The sequence below is a fragment of the Lynx canadensis genome, chromosome A2, assembly GCF_007474595.2.
Source record: "Lynx canadensis isolate LIC74 chromosome A2, mLynCan4.pri.v2, whole genome shotgun sequence".
In the NCBI taxonomy this organism is placed as follows: Eukaryota; Metazoa; Chordata; class Mammalia; order Carnivora; family Felidae; genus Lynx; species Lynx canadensis.
The window spans coordinates 135,115,015-135,134,191 of record NC_044304.2 but is presented as its reverse complement, the minus strand read 5'-3'; the positions used below and the strand labels follow the sequence as shown (position 1 = coordinate 135,134,191).

The 19,177-nt window shown below is 45.1% G+C and overlaps 1 protein-coding gene across 1 annotated transcript in view; it reads left to right on the top strand.

Moving 5' to 3' along the window:
- WNT2 (Wnt family member 2) overlaps positions 1–17,693 on the top strand; it is a 46,114-nt gene extending 28,421 nt beyond the window's left edge. Inside the window, exon 5 of the mRNA XM_030308291.1 lies at positions 15,242–17,693. Coding sequence (XP_030164151.1) covers positions 15,242–15,471 — 230 coding nt within the window. The 3' untranslated portion in view covers positions 15,472–17,693. The remainder of the gene's footprint in view (positions 1–15,241) is intronic.
- Positions 17,694–19,177: the final 1,484 nt, after the last annotated feature.

Genomic DNA, 19,177 nt, shown 5'->3' with positions numbered 1-19,177 from the left:
ATTTGCTCAAAAACTCTTGGTTGGTCAAGAAGCAGAGCAGGGGCTTGAATCAGAGTCTATCCATCCTTTTAACCATTTCACTCTGCCTCCAGATGCATCAGCCACAAGGCAGCCCATGGCAGGTGCTGACTTTCTAAGGGAAGTTTTATAATTTACTCACTCTCAATTTATTTCTATTCTATTTTAGGCTCATTTGAGCTTATCTCATTTTTATCTTAAAAAGTTGTGAATTTGGTTCTTGTTGGTGTTGATTAACCAGGAGTCACCCTAGTTGTTGTTGTTGTTGTTGTTCTTCTTCTTCTTCTTCTTCTTAAGTAGCCAGTTTCAATGTATCAGATTGGATCAGATTTCCATTAAGATCCCTAGATTTGGGGCATCTGGGTGGCTCAGTCAGTTAAGTGTCCAACTCTTGGTTTTGGTTCAGGTCATGATCTCCCAGTTGGTGAGATCAAGCCTTGCATTGGGCTCTGTGCTGACAGCATGAAACCTGCTTGGGATTCTGTCTCTGCCTCTCTCTCTGCCCCTCCCCCACATGCATTCTCTCTCTCTCTCTCTCTCTCTCTCTCTCTCAAAATATATAAAATAAACTTCAAAAAAGCTTTCAAATATTCTTTCCTTTGAAAAAAGAAAGATTCCTTGAGCTATACTTGATGCCCTTTTATAACTGAACCTAAGAAAATGCCAAAGTTATCCATATAAACTTTGCCATATTTCTTTTTAATTCTGTTGACCATCAGGTGGCTGTTTTAATAAAAAGACCATTCTGGTGTTGGCCATCACGTAGACAAAAGTTCTGACTGAAAGAGTATAGTTTTCATTGTTCATACTTGAATTCACATATGAATAGCCACCTGTATGAGATGCAGATTTTCCCTGAGAAAGTCTGCTTCAACTCACAAAGCTGCTGGGAGTCTTGTCCTTGCCTGTGTAACCTACGGCTTTCTAAAAATTAAGCTTTATCCTGGCCATTTTCTCCTAGAAACTCACATAGCATACACTCTAGAAAATCAGTCAAAACAGTTGTCGAAGTGTGTGGTTCAGAATCGTTCTGGAACAGCCTCTAACCTCTGCCCACAGAGGCAGGGAGATGTGATAGAGCTGAGACCTACTAGAAGGGGGAGATTCCTGCCTGTACCTCACAGTGGCATTTCTTCTCTGAGCTGTGCTCCCTTGTCTTGAAAGGAAGGTGTTGGGGGTTACAGGGCTAACATCCTGTCAGTCTATATTAAAGAAGCCCCCAGAATGTGCCACATTGCTGAGTGAGCACATCACTAAGGGACTCTCTTCCCTTCGCTAGAATCATTCCACCTAAGAAAGAGCCTGTTTTCTGGTAAATGGAACTCCCACATGTTTGAAATGGGTTTCCTTTACATGTATCCAGGCTCTCAAATATGTCAGAATTTGCAGTAAAATTTAAAGCAAATAATTTTTTTCATTTCTCTATTAAGATTAGCATTAACCTTTCCCTAGCTTACATCTCATACCACTCAGTCTGCTTTGTTGTAGCCATATTGTTTTATTTTGCTTTTTTAAAATATCATACACATTTAATATTTAACTTATTGGGCACCTTCCACTTCTCAGCACTGGAAAACCCATGGTGGTGAGCACATTGAATATTGCCAAGTAATAGATGCCTGTAACTGACTGACTTCACTCCTGCCAACCAGCGCCTGCTTCCTGTTCAGATCAACTCATGTGACTGACATGAGCCACTTCTTCTGTCAGTTTGGTTTTGTGGAATGGATGAAGTCTATAGGCACTATTTTCCAAAGTGAGGGTCTCTTCAGAAAACTATTAAATCGGAATCTCAGGGGACTGCTGCTGAGATTCTATATGCATTTCAAATTAAGCACATTAAAATGGGAAGTCCATGTTTTAGGCGGTCCATGATTCCTTATTTTTTCATAAGTATGAGGTAAGAAGAAATCCCGGGAGACATTATATTCTTTGGAATACCTACTCTCTTACAAAGGAAAAAAAAAATCCTTATTTAAGGAGCTCTAGATAAGTGTCATACAAAAATATCTCCGGCCTGGGCTTGCCCAGTACAAGAGGGTATTTGTTCTTCCACATGGAGGCCCTGCATTTTCAGGAAACTTCTTTCACTGTGAGTAAGCACATTAAAATGATTTCAGCCATCTAAGCTTTCATAGAAATTAGCTGGACAGAAATGATCAAGTAGGCCCTTTAGTGAAGTCCTAAAAGAATGATACCAAGCCTAGTGAATTTTGATGAGAAATGCAGAAGGTGAGTCAAGACCCCGGGGTACTCCTGGGTGAGGACAGACCCAGACCCCAGGGGGAGAAGGGTGATGGGAACATGAGTTCCTATGAGAGTCAGGCCTATGCTACACACCTTCTGGGCATTTTCTCTGAATCTTCAGAGCAGTTACCCCAATTTATGGAGAAGGGAATGAAGGCTCAGAAAAGCTACTTAACTTGCCCAAGACTGTGTGAACTGTAAGCAGTAAAGAGAACAAAATAAATAAAAATCAAAAGTCCATACTTTTCTCATTATATCTACACTTTACCTCCTGAAATTTGGGGAGGAGACGTAGCAGAGAAGGGAGACCTGTGTACTAAAGAGGCAGTGTGAGGAAACCTAATGGGACAAGGGGCCATTGTAGAGAGGTAGACAGGGGTCAGACTGAAGCTTCCCTTGTGTTTGGCTCAGGTTGCCTCGAGGTCCCTTCCAATCACAAGCCCTTCAAGTTTCCAAGAGTGTTAAATATCCTTAATTGTTCCCCCCCCAAATGATAAGCTCAAAAACCGATTAAGGAAGATATTCTTAGGACAACAACAACAAAAGACATTTTCCCCTAGCCTTCAGTTGAACAAAGGGAGCGCTCTGATGTTTGACTGGAAAGACTGCTCAGATTCCAGGAGTACGTACAACGGCGTGATATGGTGCATATGACATTATGCAGGCCACGTTGGAGGTGAGATCTAGGAAGCGGGGCTTTTGGGGATGGCTGTTCTAGCGGTTGTGTGGTTATCTGCTCTGGTTATTGCCCCAGGCGTCTGCAAATCAAAGGAGTCCTCAAGTTAGAGATAGTCCATCTCTGAGGAATGCCGTTGTCCTCTCCAGAGAAGCGGTTGCACCTAATCACAGGCCACTTTCACCCCTTATGACGTAAAAACCCTGACCTGGGCCAGAGGTCACCCTGAGGTCTCCTGTCCAACTGTAGGAAACAAGCAACCCTCCACCTCTCCTCAAGTTCAAAAAACAGAGTTCAACAGTTGTATAACCTGTTGTCCACGGAAAGCCCGATACATGGCTGACAGCTGCAAGCCTGGAGTGGTGCAAATGCTAAGGTATCACTGTTTTTTTCTGCACAAATCATATTTGGCAAACAGCTTGGAACCCTTGGGAACACAATCCCAACCACGGTTTACAGAGATTCACCGATCCAGACATGCCCTGTGGTGGGGCCTGGTTTGCTGAACCTCTGAGATTGTGACCTGACTGAAAACAAGGGAACAGCGTGTCAGCCGGTAGGAATGCATGGACCTTAGTTTGATATTAAATGCGCAATTCCTACAGGACCTCCTAGGTCCCTCATTGCTTCATGGATCAAATATGTATTGAGCCCCTTCTGTACGCCAGACACTATGATAAGCCTTTGGAATGCGAAGACGAGGAAGCCAGACTCGGTGCTTGGCCTCACAGGCCTTCACAGGCCCCCTGGTCTCTGTAGATGAGCCAGGTGGTGGGCACGCAATAGGACGCAGGCCAGGTATGGGGGTCCTCAAGCCCGGACAGGAAGGTGGCGCTTTCTTGGTTTCTGTCCACACTCCGTTGCTGTATTACTAGGACTTACTGTACATTTGTAATTTGGAAAATTAAAGAATAGGTTATTTAGCCCTTTCAGCAGTGAGATTTCATTTAGAAATTCATGAATTGATATCTGAAAAGTGCTAAGACAACTAAACCAGGAGAGAATGAAATGAACAATGTATTGGTGAGGCTTGTGAGTCACCATGTTCATAGGCAATTGTTGATTATGTTGTATGATTAATATTAATTACCATCCAGAGGACCATCCTTTCAAATTCTTAGTGGCGTGTAACACAATTAGCCTGCCCCCCCTTCCTGAAACACAGTCTCCCGATTTTCCTCCTGCCCCAAGAGCTGGTGTCCCCAATTTCAGTTGCTAGTGTCTCTTCTACTTGTAAATTTGGAAGGATTTTGGAAGGAGATCTTCAGGACCCAGGCAGGCCCTCTTCACTTCTCCATCTGCACTTTGTCCCTGAGCGGCCTCCTCTTTTACAATGGCTTTAACTGCATCTCAGGCCTCATCTGGGTCCTACCCCCTGCTCGACAGCACCTCTCAGGTTGCCCACATTGCTAGCAACCTGATTCTATTAAGTGAACGCTTGATTTTTCCCACTCCCAAAACCTATTTTCCTCAAGCTTCCTCTTCTCAGAAAATAGCAGAGCCATCTACTCCATTGGTCAAGCCATAAACCTGCAAGTCATTTGCTACCCTACTTTCTCACTTGCATAGTGGCCCATCACCAGGTCCTCCTCAAATGTATCGAGGATCTATCTCAGAAAGCCTTGTTCCTTCTTTTAAAAAAATTTTAACGTTTATTTATTTATTTTGAGAGAGAAAGAGTGAGTGGGGGAGGGGGAGAGAGAGAGAGGGAGAGAATACCAAGCAGATTCCACACTGTCAGCATGGAGCCTGATGTGGGGCTCGAACCCACGAACTGCAAGATCATGACCTGAGCTGAAACCAAGAGTTGGACGCTTAGCTGACTGAGTCACCCAGGTGCCCCAGCAAGCCTTGTTCCTTGACTCATAGCATATACCAGGAGTTTTAGTTAATTTATTTAAATATTTGTTTGCTATCTGTCTGTCCCACTGGACTCTGATTCCATGATGGCAGGAACTGTGTTCACCACTGGATCCTCAGCACACAGCATATAAACATGTGTTGAACTGAATTGAATGGCAAGTTATAAACAACTTAAAATATGCTCATCATGAGCTGAAATGAAGTCTTAGTTATGTTGGTGCAGCGTCATAGCTTAAATGACAGGTAAGTACTAAGCATTATAATCACCCATCACTGATTATAACACATGGCCTATGAAAATTCCCACTCAAACTGAACTGTTAAATGGAATTTTTCTCCTCATGTTCAAGTGCATTAGGGCACCATTTACAGAGCTCAAAATGTTGGTTGCCCATTTCCCTGGTGACATAAAAGTCTCAAATGCAGCAGTAGCCTGTATCGATTGCTTTTAGTTGCCACCAAATACTCTGTGTGGGGCCTTTTTCATTTACTACTATCAGTGGGATTACTCGTTAGTTTATCTGATTTAGTTGTTAATGTAAGCAAAAATACTTTTTACATCCAGTATTTACTTTATGTTACAGGCATGATCTGTAAATCTGCATTACCGTTCAGAATATAGATGTGCTAGAATTATTAAACTTTTAGGATGCACTGAAAACGGGCCCGTATGTGAATTAACTGACAGTGGCAATCAGATTGAATTTGTGAAAACTGAAAAACAAAGCAGCAAACTTTTTTCAGAAAAAAAGAAAATTTCAGAAAAAAAAACCCACAAAAAATTTCATTTTCTATTTTGAAGTCTTCGACATAATTTGCACTAACAAAACATTTGTCAAATAGATGTCCTTTTTTGTAATAGAACAAAAATCATTGCCAATTACCATGTTAATATGCTACAAACAAAAGAGTGATGTTAAAGTATTTTTAAATAATATATTTGCTTCCGTCATGTAAGCTTTCCCCATGACACCTATTTTGTACTGGTGTGATCAATCCGTTCTTTAAATCTATGAAAATCCCATATTTCTAAGGAAAAATCCTGGCATTACACATCAGCACACTTTCGTGCCACCTGCTGCCATTTTTACTGATTACTGACTGGGTAGCCGTGGGCAAATTAACTTCTTCAAGTTTCCTGAGATATGCAGTTCACCCAGAAACTCCCAAGGGTCCTATGATTCCATAAATGAATGAGTGAATTATTAATTAATTTCACTCTAAGTTTGCAGTAACAGAACTTGAACTTGATGCCACAGATTCCCTTAGGTTGTCATTTCGAATCTGTGAGATCTTTTAAAACGTTGTGATATTTTTTTGCGTGTCTTCTCTATATGCCAAGTGAGAACATGAGAGTGGAAAGCAGGCTGTTAGCTAGCTTACTCTTCCCATAGTGCCGGAGGGCTTGGTGACTGCTCCCTGGAGAAGTGTGCCCTCCTTCAGCAAGGAAAAGCTGATCTTAATTTCTAAGAAATTGTTTTTAATTTAATATTTAATGAATTGGGAATCTGTATGTGGATGGCTGAGTATTATGCCGTGTATAGAAGAAATAGAAGATCTAACCTCTGTCCTGGGGGAGACAAGATGCATGAGAAATCATCAAATATTTCGAAACAGCATATGAGCCCTATTGTGTGACATGCAATATAAGGGCTTCAGAAGGGGGCCAGGAAGGAGGGAGCAGAAGCAGGGAGAACTCTGTGGAAGGTGCTGAAGTAGGCTTGAATCTCGAAGGATGGGAGGACCTCCCATCTAATGGAGTGAGGACAGGCCTGGACAGCAGATGAGAGTACCTCCTGTGAGGAAACAGTCTACACAGCTGTGACATCAGAAAGTCACTTCAATGGGACAGTGAGGAGGTGGCCTGATTATCAGGGGTCCAGGTAGGGGGCGGTGGGAAATAAACTTGGGTAGACTAGGTAGTGCCAGACATAGAAAGCCTTGAAGAGTCTGACCTTAACTTTAATTCCATGATAGGATTTGCTAATTTCACGGAACATGCTTTTTTTGCGCCAGTTAACCTTTTCCTGCTTGTTATACAAACGTTAAATAAAATCATCTGAGATAAGTGGAGATATTGTCTTTCCTAGTTTTAGTTTTGCAATTTTTACTGTGCGAGGGGCAAGCCGTGCATGTAGATGAATGTGCGGTCTCTAACATTTGCTCTAACATTCTTCTCTTCCCTCGATAAATCTGTGTCATTAATGACAACATGTAAGTCAACCAGAGGAGAAACAGCCGATTGGATGACGGGCTTAAGTGAATCTTGCTTTATGTCCTAATGGTCAACATATGGGCTTCTGTCAGCCTGGAGTGGCAGGAATTTCCAAAGACACAGGCCCATCCACAGAGAAAGAGCGCTCGAGAAAGCGCTCTTTCTCCAGGTCCCAGAGGTGCAGGTCTGGGAACTATTAGCAAAAGCTCTGCGTCCTCCTCTGCTGTCAGGAAGATGCATGTCGGTGGAGACAGAAATGTTTTTGCACTGGGAACCCTGACTCCATTATTAATTTTATAGCTCTAGGGATGGGATGCTCGATTCTGTAATGTTCCCCTCGCATTGCCCCACTAAAAGTGAGTTCTCTGGTCCCAAACTTACGTGATTTAGAAACTCTGATTCTTTATCATCCTTTTCCCCCAATACATATGTGAGCTCTGTGCAGGGTGAGGACAATAGCAGGGAGGAGAAAGGCTGGAACTCCCACCTTCCCATGGCATAGACGTTACAGACTGCCCGGATCTTATGGACACTGAGTCTAGGCAGATGATCTAACAGTGTGGGTGAAGGTGGCGGAAGGTTGGGCTCGCTGAGCCTGAGTCTGCCATACTGTCTGGGAACTAGGATCTGTACCCAGGCGGGCCATACATCTGAGCACATTTCACAAACTTAGACCTAAGGGAGTCAGGGAAAAAAGCTTCCCACCTGCAACTTATCTTAAGGAAACTGAGGAAATCAAAGTGCAATAAGAGATAACACTACAAAGCAATATGAATGATTTTTAAAATAAATGTGAAGCATCTAAATATGTATTTATCCTCTTAACATATCAATTCGGGAAACTAATGATGGAGCCATTACTCAAAAGAGTTTTTAAAATTTCCTTTGAAGTATTTGTAGAGCCAGCCATACATACTTTTGTACGTGCTGTATGATGCAAACATTTGACCTATAAAGATCAATTTGGCTTTTGGAAATGTCTCAGTGAATCTTAGAGTAAAGTCAGGGGAGAGTTATGTGAGTGATCAGGCTAAGATATGCCATTTGAGGTGAGATGCAAATTGGTGCTATTGGCCTACCTTAACCAGTAAAAGTTCTACATAGCAAGAGTTGTTCTCAGTGTTTGCAGCCACGGCCCCATCAGTGACATATATTAAAGCCACCTTAAGGACACATACATGTTTTGGAGATGTGCATGTTGGCATTGCAAAGAAATCAGTCTCATCTCTCAAAAAGGTGACAGGAATTCCACAGGAATATCAGTGCAGGAAAAACGCAGTGTCAGCTGCTAACCCCGTGTTAATTAACTAGCCGTTTTCATTCTCGTGTAACTGTAGGAGTCTTAATTGTCTATGGCATATCACACGCTGGAGAAGAAGTCCCTTCCCAAAAGGTTACCTGTCAGGACCTTTGCAAGTCCTTCATTTGATAAAATAATGAAGGTAGAGAGCAGGAAGGGTGCTAACACTCTGCTCTTGCACTTCTGCCCGGGAGCCTGCTTCCTGGGATCTGGCCGGGCTCGGGGATGGAGCTCTCTGCCAGATGTCACTGTCTCTGCCAGTTAAGAGCTCAAGCTCTGGAGTCACACAAGCCTGGCTTCAAATCCTGACCTGCCACCTGATAGCTGTGTGACCACGGGCCAATTACTTACCCTTCTCCTTTTCCTCATTTCCAAAATGGTGACAACAGTACCTACTTTATAAGCTTATAAGAATTAAATGAGATAATACGGGCAAAATGCTTATCACGGGGACTAGCCCATGTCAGTGCTCCATAAGTATTGGCTCCAATTATGAACAAAAAGAAGAGAAAGAAGATGAAAAAGAAGGCAGAAGGGAAGGGCGAAAGAAGAAGAATGAGGAGAAGAGAGGAAAAAGGAAAGGATGCATGGGCTTCAGGCTTACAGGTGTAGCTGACTTTCTTAACCCAGGGGTTCCTGTTGTGGCCCAGGCAGGGATAAGTGACTCATTAGTTAATGGACTGGTATATTGTTTGCAGAAAAAAACGGTCTAAAAGTGTGTATCTCAAATATTTAGAACTAAACAAGCAGGAAGATTATAAAACTCGGAGGGTCTCTTTCATAAAGAGCACACACGTTTACAGCCTTGATTTTTGTCTTTTATGGTAAGAATAATGGTGATCTGTTTTGGAAAAGATAATGGGAGGTCCCTAAGACAGTACAGCCCTATTGCTATCAATAATAACGAGGCTTTGTTATAATTCCAATAAGAGAAAGCAATGCCAGCAAATTTTGTATAGATTCTGCAGTCTAGAAATGTGCTTTTCAGGGCTTTGATGACATGGCTCTATATTCTGCTCAAATGACAGCAAGTGTCAAAATTGCCCTCCTGCCCTACAGTCCGTCATTAAGTCTAATTAGATCCAAACCCCAAAGCGGGGCCAATTTGTGGTCCATCATCCTGCAGCTTCGTCCTCTCCCCAGACGACAGAGCCTGCCCTGTACCTCTCAGCTGGCACATTCCTGGGGGCCACGGGTACCTTGCAGGGGCCATCACTCCTCCAGGCTGTGGCCTCACCACTGTTCTCACATCAGTGGCTCTCAACCTTCAAAAACCCCTCTCATCTTCCTTCTTCTGGGCCCTCATTACACCCTGTTTGGGCGACCAGTGGTATTAATTCAGATTCATGGTGTTTTCCAGCATTCTGTAACTGAACACTGAACTACTGAGATCTCAATGCCAGGTCTTTGTTTCCTTTACTGAAACCACTTGTGAGTCAAGCTCTTGTCAGTGGCCATCACTTTGACTGCTTCTCCCAGAGTTTTCATGGTGTTGGAGTCCCTTCACTGAGCAATCCTTCTGTTCAGACAGGGTCAGGTTCAGTTTTGTGCATCCGGGGGACCATCACTGAAGCTGAGTCAGATCACAGCTCAAGACCTCCTTAGGCTTCAGCCCACTGGGAAAATGTCACCAAGTTCGATGTCAGTAAAAAGCCCTCAGTCTGATTCAGGACTGAGACACTTCACCTCCCTGTCCTAGCACCCCACCCCCACCCCCGTACCTCAAAGCATCAAGCGGGGAGAGAAAATTCCAGTTGCGTGAATTCCTATTTTGATGACAGCATGTTGGCGGAAGCAAAGAATGCTTATTGGTGTGCAGGGCTTACCGACAAAACACAAAAAGGTGAAAGAAACTTCAGAGTCGCCTCTGGGAGTGGGGCAAGTGAGAGGGCTCCGCACACCCACTGGGGGTCTCATTTACACCATGGCTTCAGCTGCCACCTCTGAGGTAAAGACTTCCTAGTCTGAATGTCCATCCTGACCTCTCTGCGGAGTCCCGGAGGGTATTTCCATTGAACATTTCTACCTGGATGGCCCACTGTCACCCCAAACTCGATGTGTTGAAAACAAAACTCCGTATCTGGGCTCAAAGCCTGCCCCTCCCCAGGTGCTCCCACCCCAGGGAAGGTCAGCAGCATAAAACCAGTCACTCAAGCCAGAAGCCTGGGAATACTGCTGACCCACATCCTCCATATGTCCTGTCAGTCCTGCCTCCTTGATATCCCCCCCGAGCCCATAACCTCTTCCACCCCTCCCCACCCCTGCCACTGTCCTTGTCCGGCCACCTTGTGCCCTGACCAGGGCACTTCACTGCTCTCTAACTTGGCTCCTTGACTTCACCCCGGCCCCCCAGCACCCACAGTGAGCCTTCTGAAACATAAATCCACCATGTCCCCCTATTGTGTAAAAACTCTATCACATTCCGCTGCCCTTACGTTAAAAGTTTTAACACCTTGGGGCACCTAGGTGGCTCAGTCAGTTAAGCGTCCGATTTCAGCTCAGGTCATAATCTCACCGTGAGTTCAAGCCCTGCCTTGGACTCTGTGCTGACAGCTCAGAGCCTGGAGCCTGCTTCAGATTCTGTGTCTCCCTCTCTCTGCCCCTCCCCCACTCACGCTTTGTCTCTCTCTCTCTCTCAACAGTAAATAAACATTAATTTTTTTTTTTTTTTTAAGTTTTAACACCTTAGGGCGCCTGGGTGCCTCAGTCAGCTAAGCATCCAACTCTCAATTTCAGCTCAGGTCATGATCTCAGAGTCATGAGATCAAAGCCTGCATAGGGCTCTGCACTGAGTGTGGATCCCTGCTTGGGATTCTCTCTCTCCCTCTGCCCCTCCCCCGCTCACATGCACATGCACTCACGCTCTCTCTCTTTCTCTCTCTCTCCCCATGACACAAGGCCTTCCATGTCTCGGCTTCTACCTGCCCCTGCAGCCTCACCTCTTGCCACTCTCCCCTTGGAATGCTGAGTTCCAGCCACGTTAAACACCTTTCAGAGCTTTGCTGGGTTTCCTGGTTTTGCATAGGTGGCCTCCTCCCTCTTCTTCTTGTTACTGGAACATAAAACACATACAGAAAAGCACACATGTCACGTGTACAGCTCAGGGAATTGTCTTAAATGAACATAGCCATATAATCTAAGCCCAGAGTAAGACCTGAAGAAGACTGATATTCTAGAAGCCTCCTTCACGCCCCTTTTCACTATTCCCCAAGGAAAAGTACCACCCTGGCTTCTAATAGCATAGACTGGTTCTTCCCACTTTGTGCTTGACATAAACAAAAACCTACCAAATTGGGTCAGCTGTCTACTACTGCATAACAAACCCACAAGCTTCACGGCCTAAACCTTAAAGTCCCACCTTGGGCCTCATCGCTCCTTGCAGCCATGCTCTTCTGTCTGCTTTGTCACCAAGCTTCTTGAAAACTCCCCACCCCACACTCGGTGTCCGTCTGCCCATTCACTCCACGATCCACCGCTCCATCGTGTCATTCTGCTGAAGCGCCTCTCAGCAGAGGACCCCAGTTATCTCCTTCATGCTGAGCCAAATGAACAACTGTCAGTCTTTTCCAACGTGACCTCCTCCCAACTCGGTGAGTCACTAAGTCCTAGTGATTCTCCCTCTTTAACCCATCTCACATTTGTCCTACCTCTGTCCCCGGTCATTATCTCCTGCCTGGACTAATCCCACTGCATGAAGGATACCTCCCCACTCCAAGAAGCTGTTTCAGACTTCTCATTCCCACATGTTTTCTGTGGATTAAAAATCTGGACAGATTCACCACTCACCATGGAATAAAACCCACACCGCTGCCAGACAGGAAGGCTCTAAACCTGTGCCCCAACTCCATTTCCACGCTCTTTGCCTAACTCACACCTGTGCCGAAGCCATGCTGGCTCTGCACGGGCTCGTGAGTGTGCCGCAGAGGCTGCTGGGAGGCTCTCTCCTACCTGGAATGCCTTCTGTCCCATGTTCCCTCCAGAACTTCTACTTATCCTCCTCTACATCCTATCTCTGATGCCACCTCTTAAAACTGTGCTGTTAACAGCTCCTTTTCTGATCCTGTGTGCTATTGATATTAATAGCAATAATTATCATTATGACATGTTTGGCTCACTCCCTCTAGAACATAAGCTCCTCAGGGCAGGATCTTCATTTTGTTCCCTGATAGATCCAAGCTCCCACAGCTGTGCCTAGCACAAGGTAGACACTCCGCAAACACTTGCCAAGTGAGTAGAAGATTAGCATTAATTGAGCACTTATTATGCCAGGTGCTTTCATGCATGATCTCATTCCCTCCTGACCACAGCCCTATGAGGAAGGAACTGTCTTTATTCCAGTTTTTCAAGGAAAGAAACGGAAGCTTGATAAGATTGCATAACTTGCCCAAGGCCACCCAGCTGATAGATGCCAAAGCTGGAACTTAAACTCTGATATGTCCCAGCTCTAAATAACCTCATTCTACCATCCTGAGCTTTGTTTACAGTGGTGCCTTGCACAAAACCCTACTGTGGGTTTTTTGTTTTTTTGGTTTTTTGGTTTTTTTACTGCAACTCTTCAGCAAATGGAATATTTGAAGTAGTGGAGCGATCTCTTTACATATTTATCTCTTCATTATATTAGGAATTCCCAGAATATAGGAATAGGAAGTGAATTCTAATTATTTTATTTCCCCACCACCACCACCCAAAACTCTACACAGCCCACACAGTGTCTTACACGTCTGTGTTCATTAAATGTTTGCTGAATTAAATGACGGGTGTGCTGCAAAGCAGGACTTGGCAGTGAGTCCCTTCTGCACAGGCAGTGGTTTTGAGCACTGTCCTGAATCCAGCCCCAGCTGCCGCCTCTTCTAACTCTGCGCTTCTTCAGCATGATAGAGGCTCACGGCCATCCTTGGCTGACCCCATCTTCCACCCTGACCCCGGCCCTTTGCCATCCTTCCTGTCATCATGAAATCCCCTGCCTGTCTTCCTGCTGTCAGAGGCGTGATCACGTACAGCAAGTTGTGCCCACCCCTCTCCTCTGCTCGACCCCACGCCCTGCCTGGACCTGGCTGCTTCCTGGGTCGTTCGTGACAGGCAGGGCAACATGACATTTCTGTAGATATTTGGAGCACAGCTTGGACTGTGATAAACAGAGAGAGAGTCATGAGACACTGCAAGAATTATGAAGTGGGAGGAATTCCATGTTAAATGATGGAGGAACTGAAAATGAATGAAGTCACTGTCTTTCATTCCAATGTACTTTTTTTTTTAATGAAGAGTTTAGCTTCTCTAGGTTTGTCAATTGTTTAGGATTGTTGATTGCAAGCAACAGAAATTGGAGTGGTTTAAGCGGAAAGGGGAAGTTTATTAAAAGAATGCAGAATCTCTAGGAACCCAGAGGTTAGAACGCAGCCAGGCTTCAGGGACAAATGGAAGCACCTCTGGAAAAATAGTCCAGGATCTGGGTAGCATCCGCTTTCCATGTCTTGTCTTGCTGTCTGTACATCTGCCTCTTTCTTATCTCTCTGTAGACCTCCACTGGTCCACACGCTTCATCATAGTACATGGCTGCCAATGGCTACTGAGTCCATATTAGGCAAGACTGCCTGCCTATCTCCAACAAACCTGCAAATCCCTGGGGAAACCTAACAGATTTCCCCAGCACAAGTCAGGTCCCCAGCTCTGGTCTGATCACCTGCCACCAGCTGAGCTGGGTCGTGTTGTTCAACATGGCTGCCAAGTGCCCATTTCTGTGCCCGAGAAAGAAGCAGAAAGGATCATCATAGGTGGAGCAAACTACACAAATGTCCACTGCACTTTGTTCTGCTCTATTGTCCAATAATGCTCTTGTAAAAGACTTCTGGGTGCTTCTCCAGGAATAGAACAGATTAAGAGGCTTTCTATCTTTAAGAGTCTTTTTCAGAAACAAATTCATAAAGATGAATTGCCATTTAGGAAACCTCACCCTAATTAACTAAGACAACAACATTCCACTGGTAATTCCTAACAGGGCTTTATGCCAGTTTTATTCACTGAAGGCTTAGAATCCTGGCTTCAACAAGAAGCCTCAGACACATCTAGATGGCCCCCTGGATGGCAGCGCAAACGGTAAACCAGACCAGGTGTTGCTCCCTCCTCAAGGTCTTACACAAATGATGCCCACACCTCCCCTTCAGCAACGAGCATTCTCTTCTCTTTCTAAATTTTTTTTTTTCAACGTTTATTTATTTTTCGGACAGAGAGAGACAGAGCATGAACGGGGGAGGGGCAGAGAGAGAGGGAGACACAGAATCGGAAACAGGCTCCAGGCTCTGAGCCATCAGCCCAGAGCCTGACGCGGGGCTCGAACTCCCGGACCGCGAGATCGTGACCTGGCTGAAGTCGGACGCTTAACCGACTGCGCCACCCAGGCGCCCCTCTCTTCTCTTTCTAAAAAGGCAGTGTGGTCAGGCCTGGGTAGGCCGAATCCTCTCCCTTTGAGGGTTCCACGCCCTGACAAATGTGGAGAGCACTAACCTGGGTCACTGCTTCCTTGATGTGGTTTGAGGTCAGGAGAGAGGGAGATATACTAGATCCTTCTTTCCATCTGATCTGGCCTTGCCCATGCAGTGACCCATCAATCCTAGTCTGGGTAAAGAGAAACTGAAAGGTTTATCCAGCTCAGAAGTGGGATCACTAGAGTTAAAGTTGCCCAAGGTAGGTCCAAAGTTTTGTGTCCATCTTTCCTGCACTTGGTCCTCTGGGCTCCACTACACATGCCGCAGCTGGCCCCTGGGGAGGACAGATGCTGCCTGGGCCATAGAACAGGTGGTACACAGCCCCAGGTTGGGGTTGGGGGGTGCAGGGCCCGCTCCCAGAGGGTGGATTCTCCTCCTCCCGAGGCATATTGTATTCTGCCCACAGCTTTGCGGTGACACCTCCCTCACTTGTCTTCCAGGCTCTCTGGGTACAGCAGGCCGTGTATGCAACCTGACTTCCCGGGGCATGGACAGCTGCGAGGTCATGTGCTGCGGGAGAGGCTATGACACCTCCCACGTCACCCGGATGACCAAGTGCGAGTGTAAGTTCCACTGGTGCTGTGCCGTGCGCTGTCAGGACTGTCTGGAGGCCCTGGACGTGCACACATGCAAGGCCCCTAAAAGCGTTGACTGGGCGGCTCCCACATGACCCCAGAGGAGGTTGCCATCACCTTCTCTCCTGCAAGGACTCCATTGGATCTGCAAGGACACTGGGCCTTTGGGTTTTCTCGGGGAGATATTTCCTAAGGCATGTGACTTTGCCTCAACAGAAGTCCTTCCTCTCCCACCCAGGTGGCCCCAGAACTGGGGCCACATGTTGCACACAAAGCATGCCTTATTCCCTCCGCCTTCGAGCATTCTGGGCCGCATCTCTTCCTGGTCAGGACAGACTGCTAGGAGGGAAGGGGCCGGCCACATCGCTGTCTCCACCCACCTAGACGTTTCCTCTTTCTAGAGCGGCTGGCCAGAGGGGAAAAGAGTGTCCCAAAGGAGCTTTCTCTGTGTCTCCCAATAAATGATCATAGTTCAGAAATCCCATACTTCTCTCAGGAGGGTAAAGACAGCAGGACCAACTGCCACCGAATTAACTGTAAATCCTGAAAAGACCAAGCAAGGCTTTTGCCTGATCAAGTGATTTTCGCAGCCACCACGTCCAGGGGTAATTGGTAACTGCCTGGAGAAAGATGGCTTTCAAAGAACTTCAGGTTTAAAATGCATATTTTTCAAAGCACTTATTGCTATATTAAAATTTGACGTAACAAGACGGGACTGTTGTCCTTTGGTACAGTTTTGGAATCTTTACAATAGCAAGAGCCTCAGAAAGTCATTGCTTTGCATTGACTTAATATAAAGCAACTTTATATATAAAGTCCCCTTAATATAAAGCAACTTTAGGGATCTCACTTAAGATCTGAAGGGAATTTAAAAGAAAGATTGATGATCTGGCAGTATTCTGACCTATTGGGGGAGGATGGAGGAGAATAACAGTGAGTAAAATATCAGAAAATGTGTCTGTACAGATAAGGAGAAAAAGGGGAATAAAATTTCTATCTGGTATGATGCATGTGACCCATGGAATTTTGTAGTTGAAATGGCCTTCAGAATGATAATTTTTGGGACGGCAAGACTAGGGAACCAACATGCTGACAGAGAGGTTTCCAGAGGTAAGTCACGCCTACACGGCCTGCACCGTGAGCAGATGCCCAAAAGAGGTCTGCCATTTGTGCCAAGGAGCATTAGCATATACCCATCACCCTCCAAGCACATTTTAAACACCTGCCATATTTAATTGTGTTCATCTGAGGCTGACAAGATGTCAAGATATCATAGCCTCAAGCAAATGACACATAGCCTTGCTTATAAGGTTGGTAACCCTAGTATATTATATGGCAAACAAATCATAATTTAGAGACTCTATTTAAGGGACCCAGCTGTAATTATGGGAACATCAGTGTGCAGATTGTGGCCGGCTTCTGTCATGATCCAAAAGATGACGTCCAGGGAAAATGGAGAGGCTGCCACCCCATTTTGTATATTAAGTGAAAGAAAGGCGAAATATCTGAAGTTACTTCTCATCCGCTTGGCACAATTAGGTTCTGGTTCTAAATATGGTCTCTTTGCTGAGCTACGTTCATTAATAGGATGTTCCATTCTATGCATCTGGTGTCACACTGATGTTTGCTCATTCGTCCATAGCCTGGCCTTCAGTTTCTCCATCCTTGCTCTGCAGCAGGACGTTTAGACTGAGGCTCACAGACATCAACCTGCTGAGGTACTTTGTCATAATTGATACTTGCCTCCTCACCCTCGTAAAAACAACAGAATTTATCTCCTTTCTCTCACTCCCTAGAGTTAGTCATCTGATTTTTCCAAAGTGGTTCTTTCCTCTTTTTATTCTATGGATTCAGAGGCAGGAAGGGGGAGCATGACAGAATTGCTCAGAGCTCAGTGTGGGCCTTCGGCAGGGTGTGGGAAAGCCAGGCAGGTGGGCTCGGTCTTAGTTACACTGAAGCTGTCTGTGAGTGCCTTCCTGGGGGGATGAGGGGACTTTCATGGTGGTCCCACAGCCATCAGCCTTTCTGCCTTCTGGATGAATTATGAAATCATAAATCCATAGGTGTGTTGAGAAATGGAAAGGATCTAAGTAGACATCTCAGCTCCCTTCAGTTTGTATCTGGGGAAACTGAGACTGGGAGAGGTGAAGATCTCTGTGCAAATATCTGCCACTGCTCTCAAGCCCCATCACAAACAGGACCACATGTTCAGAGCAGTCAGGAAAGCCAAGCACTTTATCTAGTTTGTCTCGGAATTAATGCAAGTGGAGTCTAAATAATTTTAGCATCCAAAAGGGATGGTCATTATCTCTTTTAATTCTTGGGATGCTTTCTTTTAAAAAAATATTTTTAATGTTTATCTACTTTTTGAGGGAGGGGGAGGGGCAGAGAGAGAGAGATACACACACAGAATCTGAAGCAGCCTCCAGGCTTTGCACTGTCAACACAGAGTCCTGATGCGGGGCTCGAACTCACGAACAGCAAGATCATGACCTGAGCTGAAGTCAGACGCTTAACTGACTGAGCCACCCAGGCACCCCATAACCCCTAGGATATTTTTATCTGACTTTGTTTTTTTGCTGAGATGCATCCTACTTGATAAGGAGCAAGGGAACAAGGTGTACCCATGCAGGAACCTGCATAAATTTCCCTAATCTGTAAGGGAGACTCTGGCAGCCATCTGAAATGCCAGTAGGTATCGCCATTAGGGAGGGTATAACAAGAGACTGAAAGATTTTTATCTGTTTTCAAATAGAGGAAATCTCCACTATGGAAAAAAAATTAAAAACAGGTGAAGATAATTTCAAACTCATTTTCTTTAGGGCTTGGTTGAGGCTCCACAGTCCACGATTCTAAACTATACTAAAGTCTTGATTACCTGAGGCTTTTAAGGCAATGTATGGCACAAATTACCCAAAACAAAATGAGAGACTCCATTCAGATCCCCTTAAAAATTTCCTCCCAATAAAAATCTTATTACAAAACAAAGTTTTCTAGGCCCACGATGATGCCAATTAATGTTCTGCAACATCTTTAAAAGTTCTAACAGAATAGGAGATCTTGACTAATTCAGTGGAGTTTTCTATAATAAAGATGTAATCTGCACGTGACTCAGTCTTAGCAAATTTGTTGTCCTCAATAAATTTGCCTCCCTAAATTGGTTTGTATTGGACTGATCTTTGTATTCTGTGAGCACCTTTGTCAAGGTGCATCTTCAAAGTATAAGAGACTTAATTAAAAACTGAGAACAAACTGAGGGTTGATGGGGGGGGGGGGGGTAGGTGATGGGTATTGAAGAGGGCATCTTTCAATACCCCTTAGCACTTAGTGCTTTCAATACCCGTTGAGCACTTAGTGTTGTATGGAAACCAATCTGACAATAAATTTCATATATTAAAAAAAAAAAGGTGCAATCTAGTTACAACATCTTGGATAGCCTCTCACGTTTAGCTCCAGCACAAAAGCCCCAAGTGCCAGGACCACACTCAGCGGTGGGTCTTTGCCCCTCCAGGACGGAGGCCCTGGCATATTACTGGACCACAGATGCTCAGAAGTGGGAGAATCATAGGGCACCCCAGAATACTGATTATCTGCTCTCCCTTATATGGATGTCACCAGACTGAAAGGAACATCCCAGAAGAATCTACTAATGGCAATTTATTCTGTATGGGGCTGGATAATGGGAGAAGGATTAAGAGGGAAAGAGTCAGGTGGCTGCTATTAAGTGACAGGCTGAGTGAGCGTGGTGATGGTGAAGCATGGCTTTTTCAGCTCTTGGGAGTAACCTCCACCCTTCCTGCT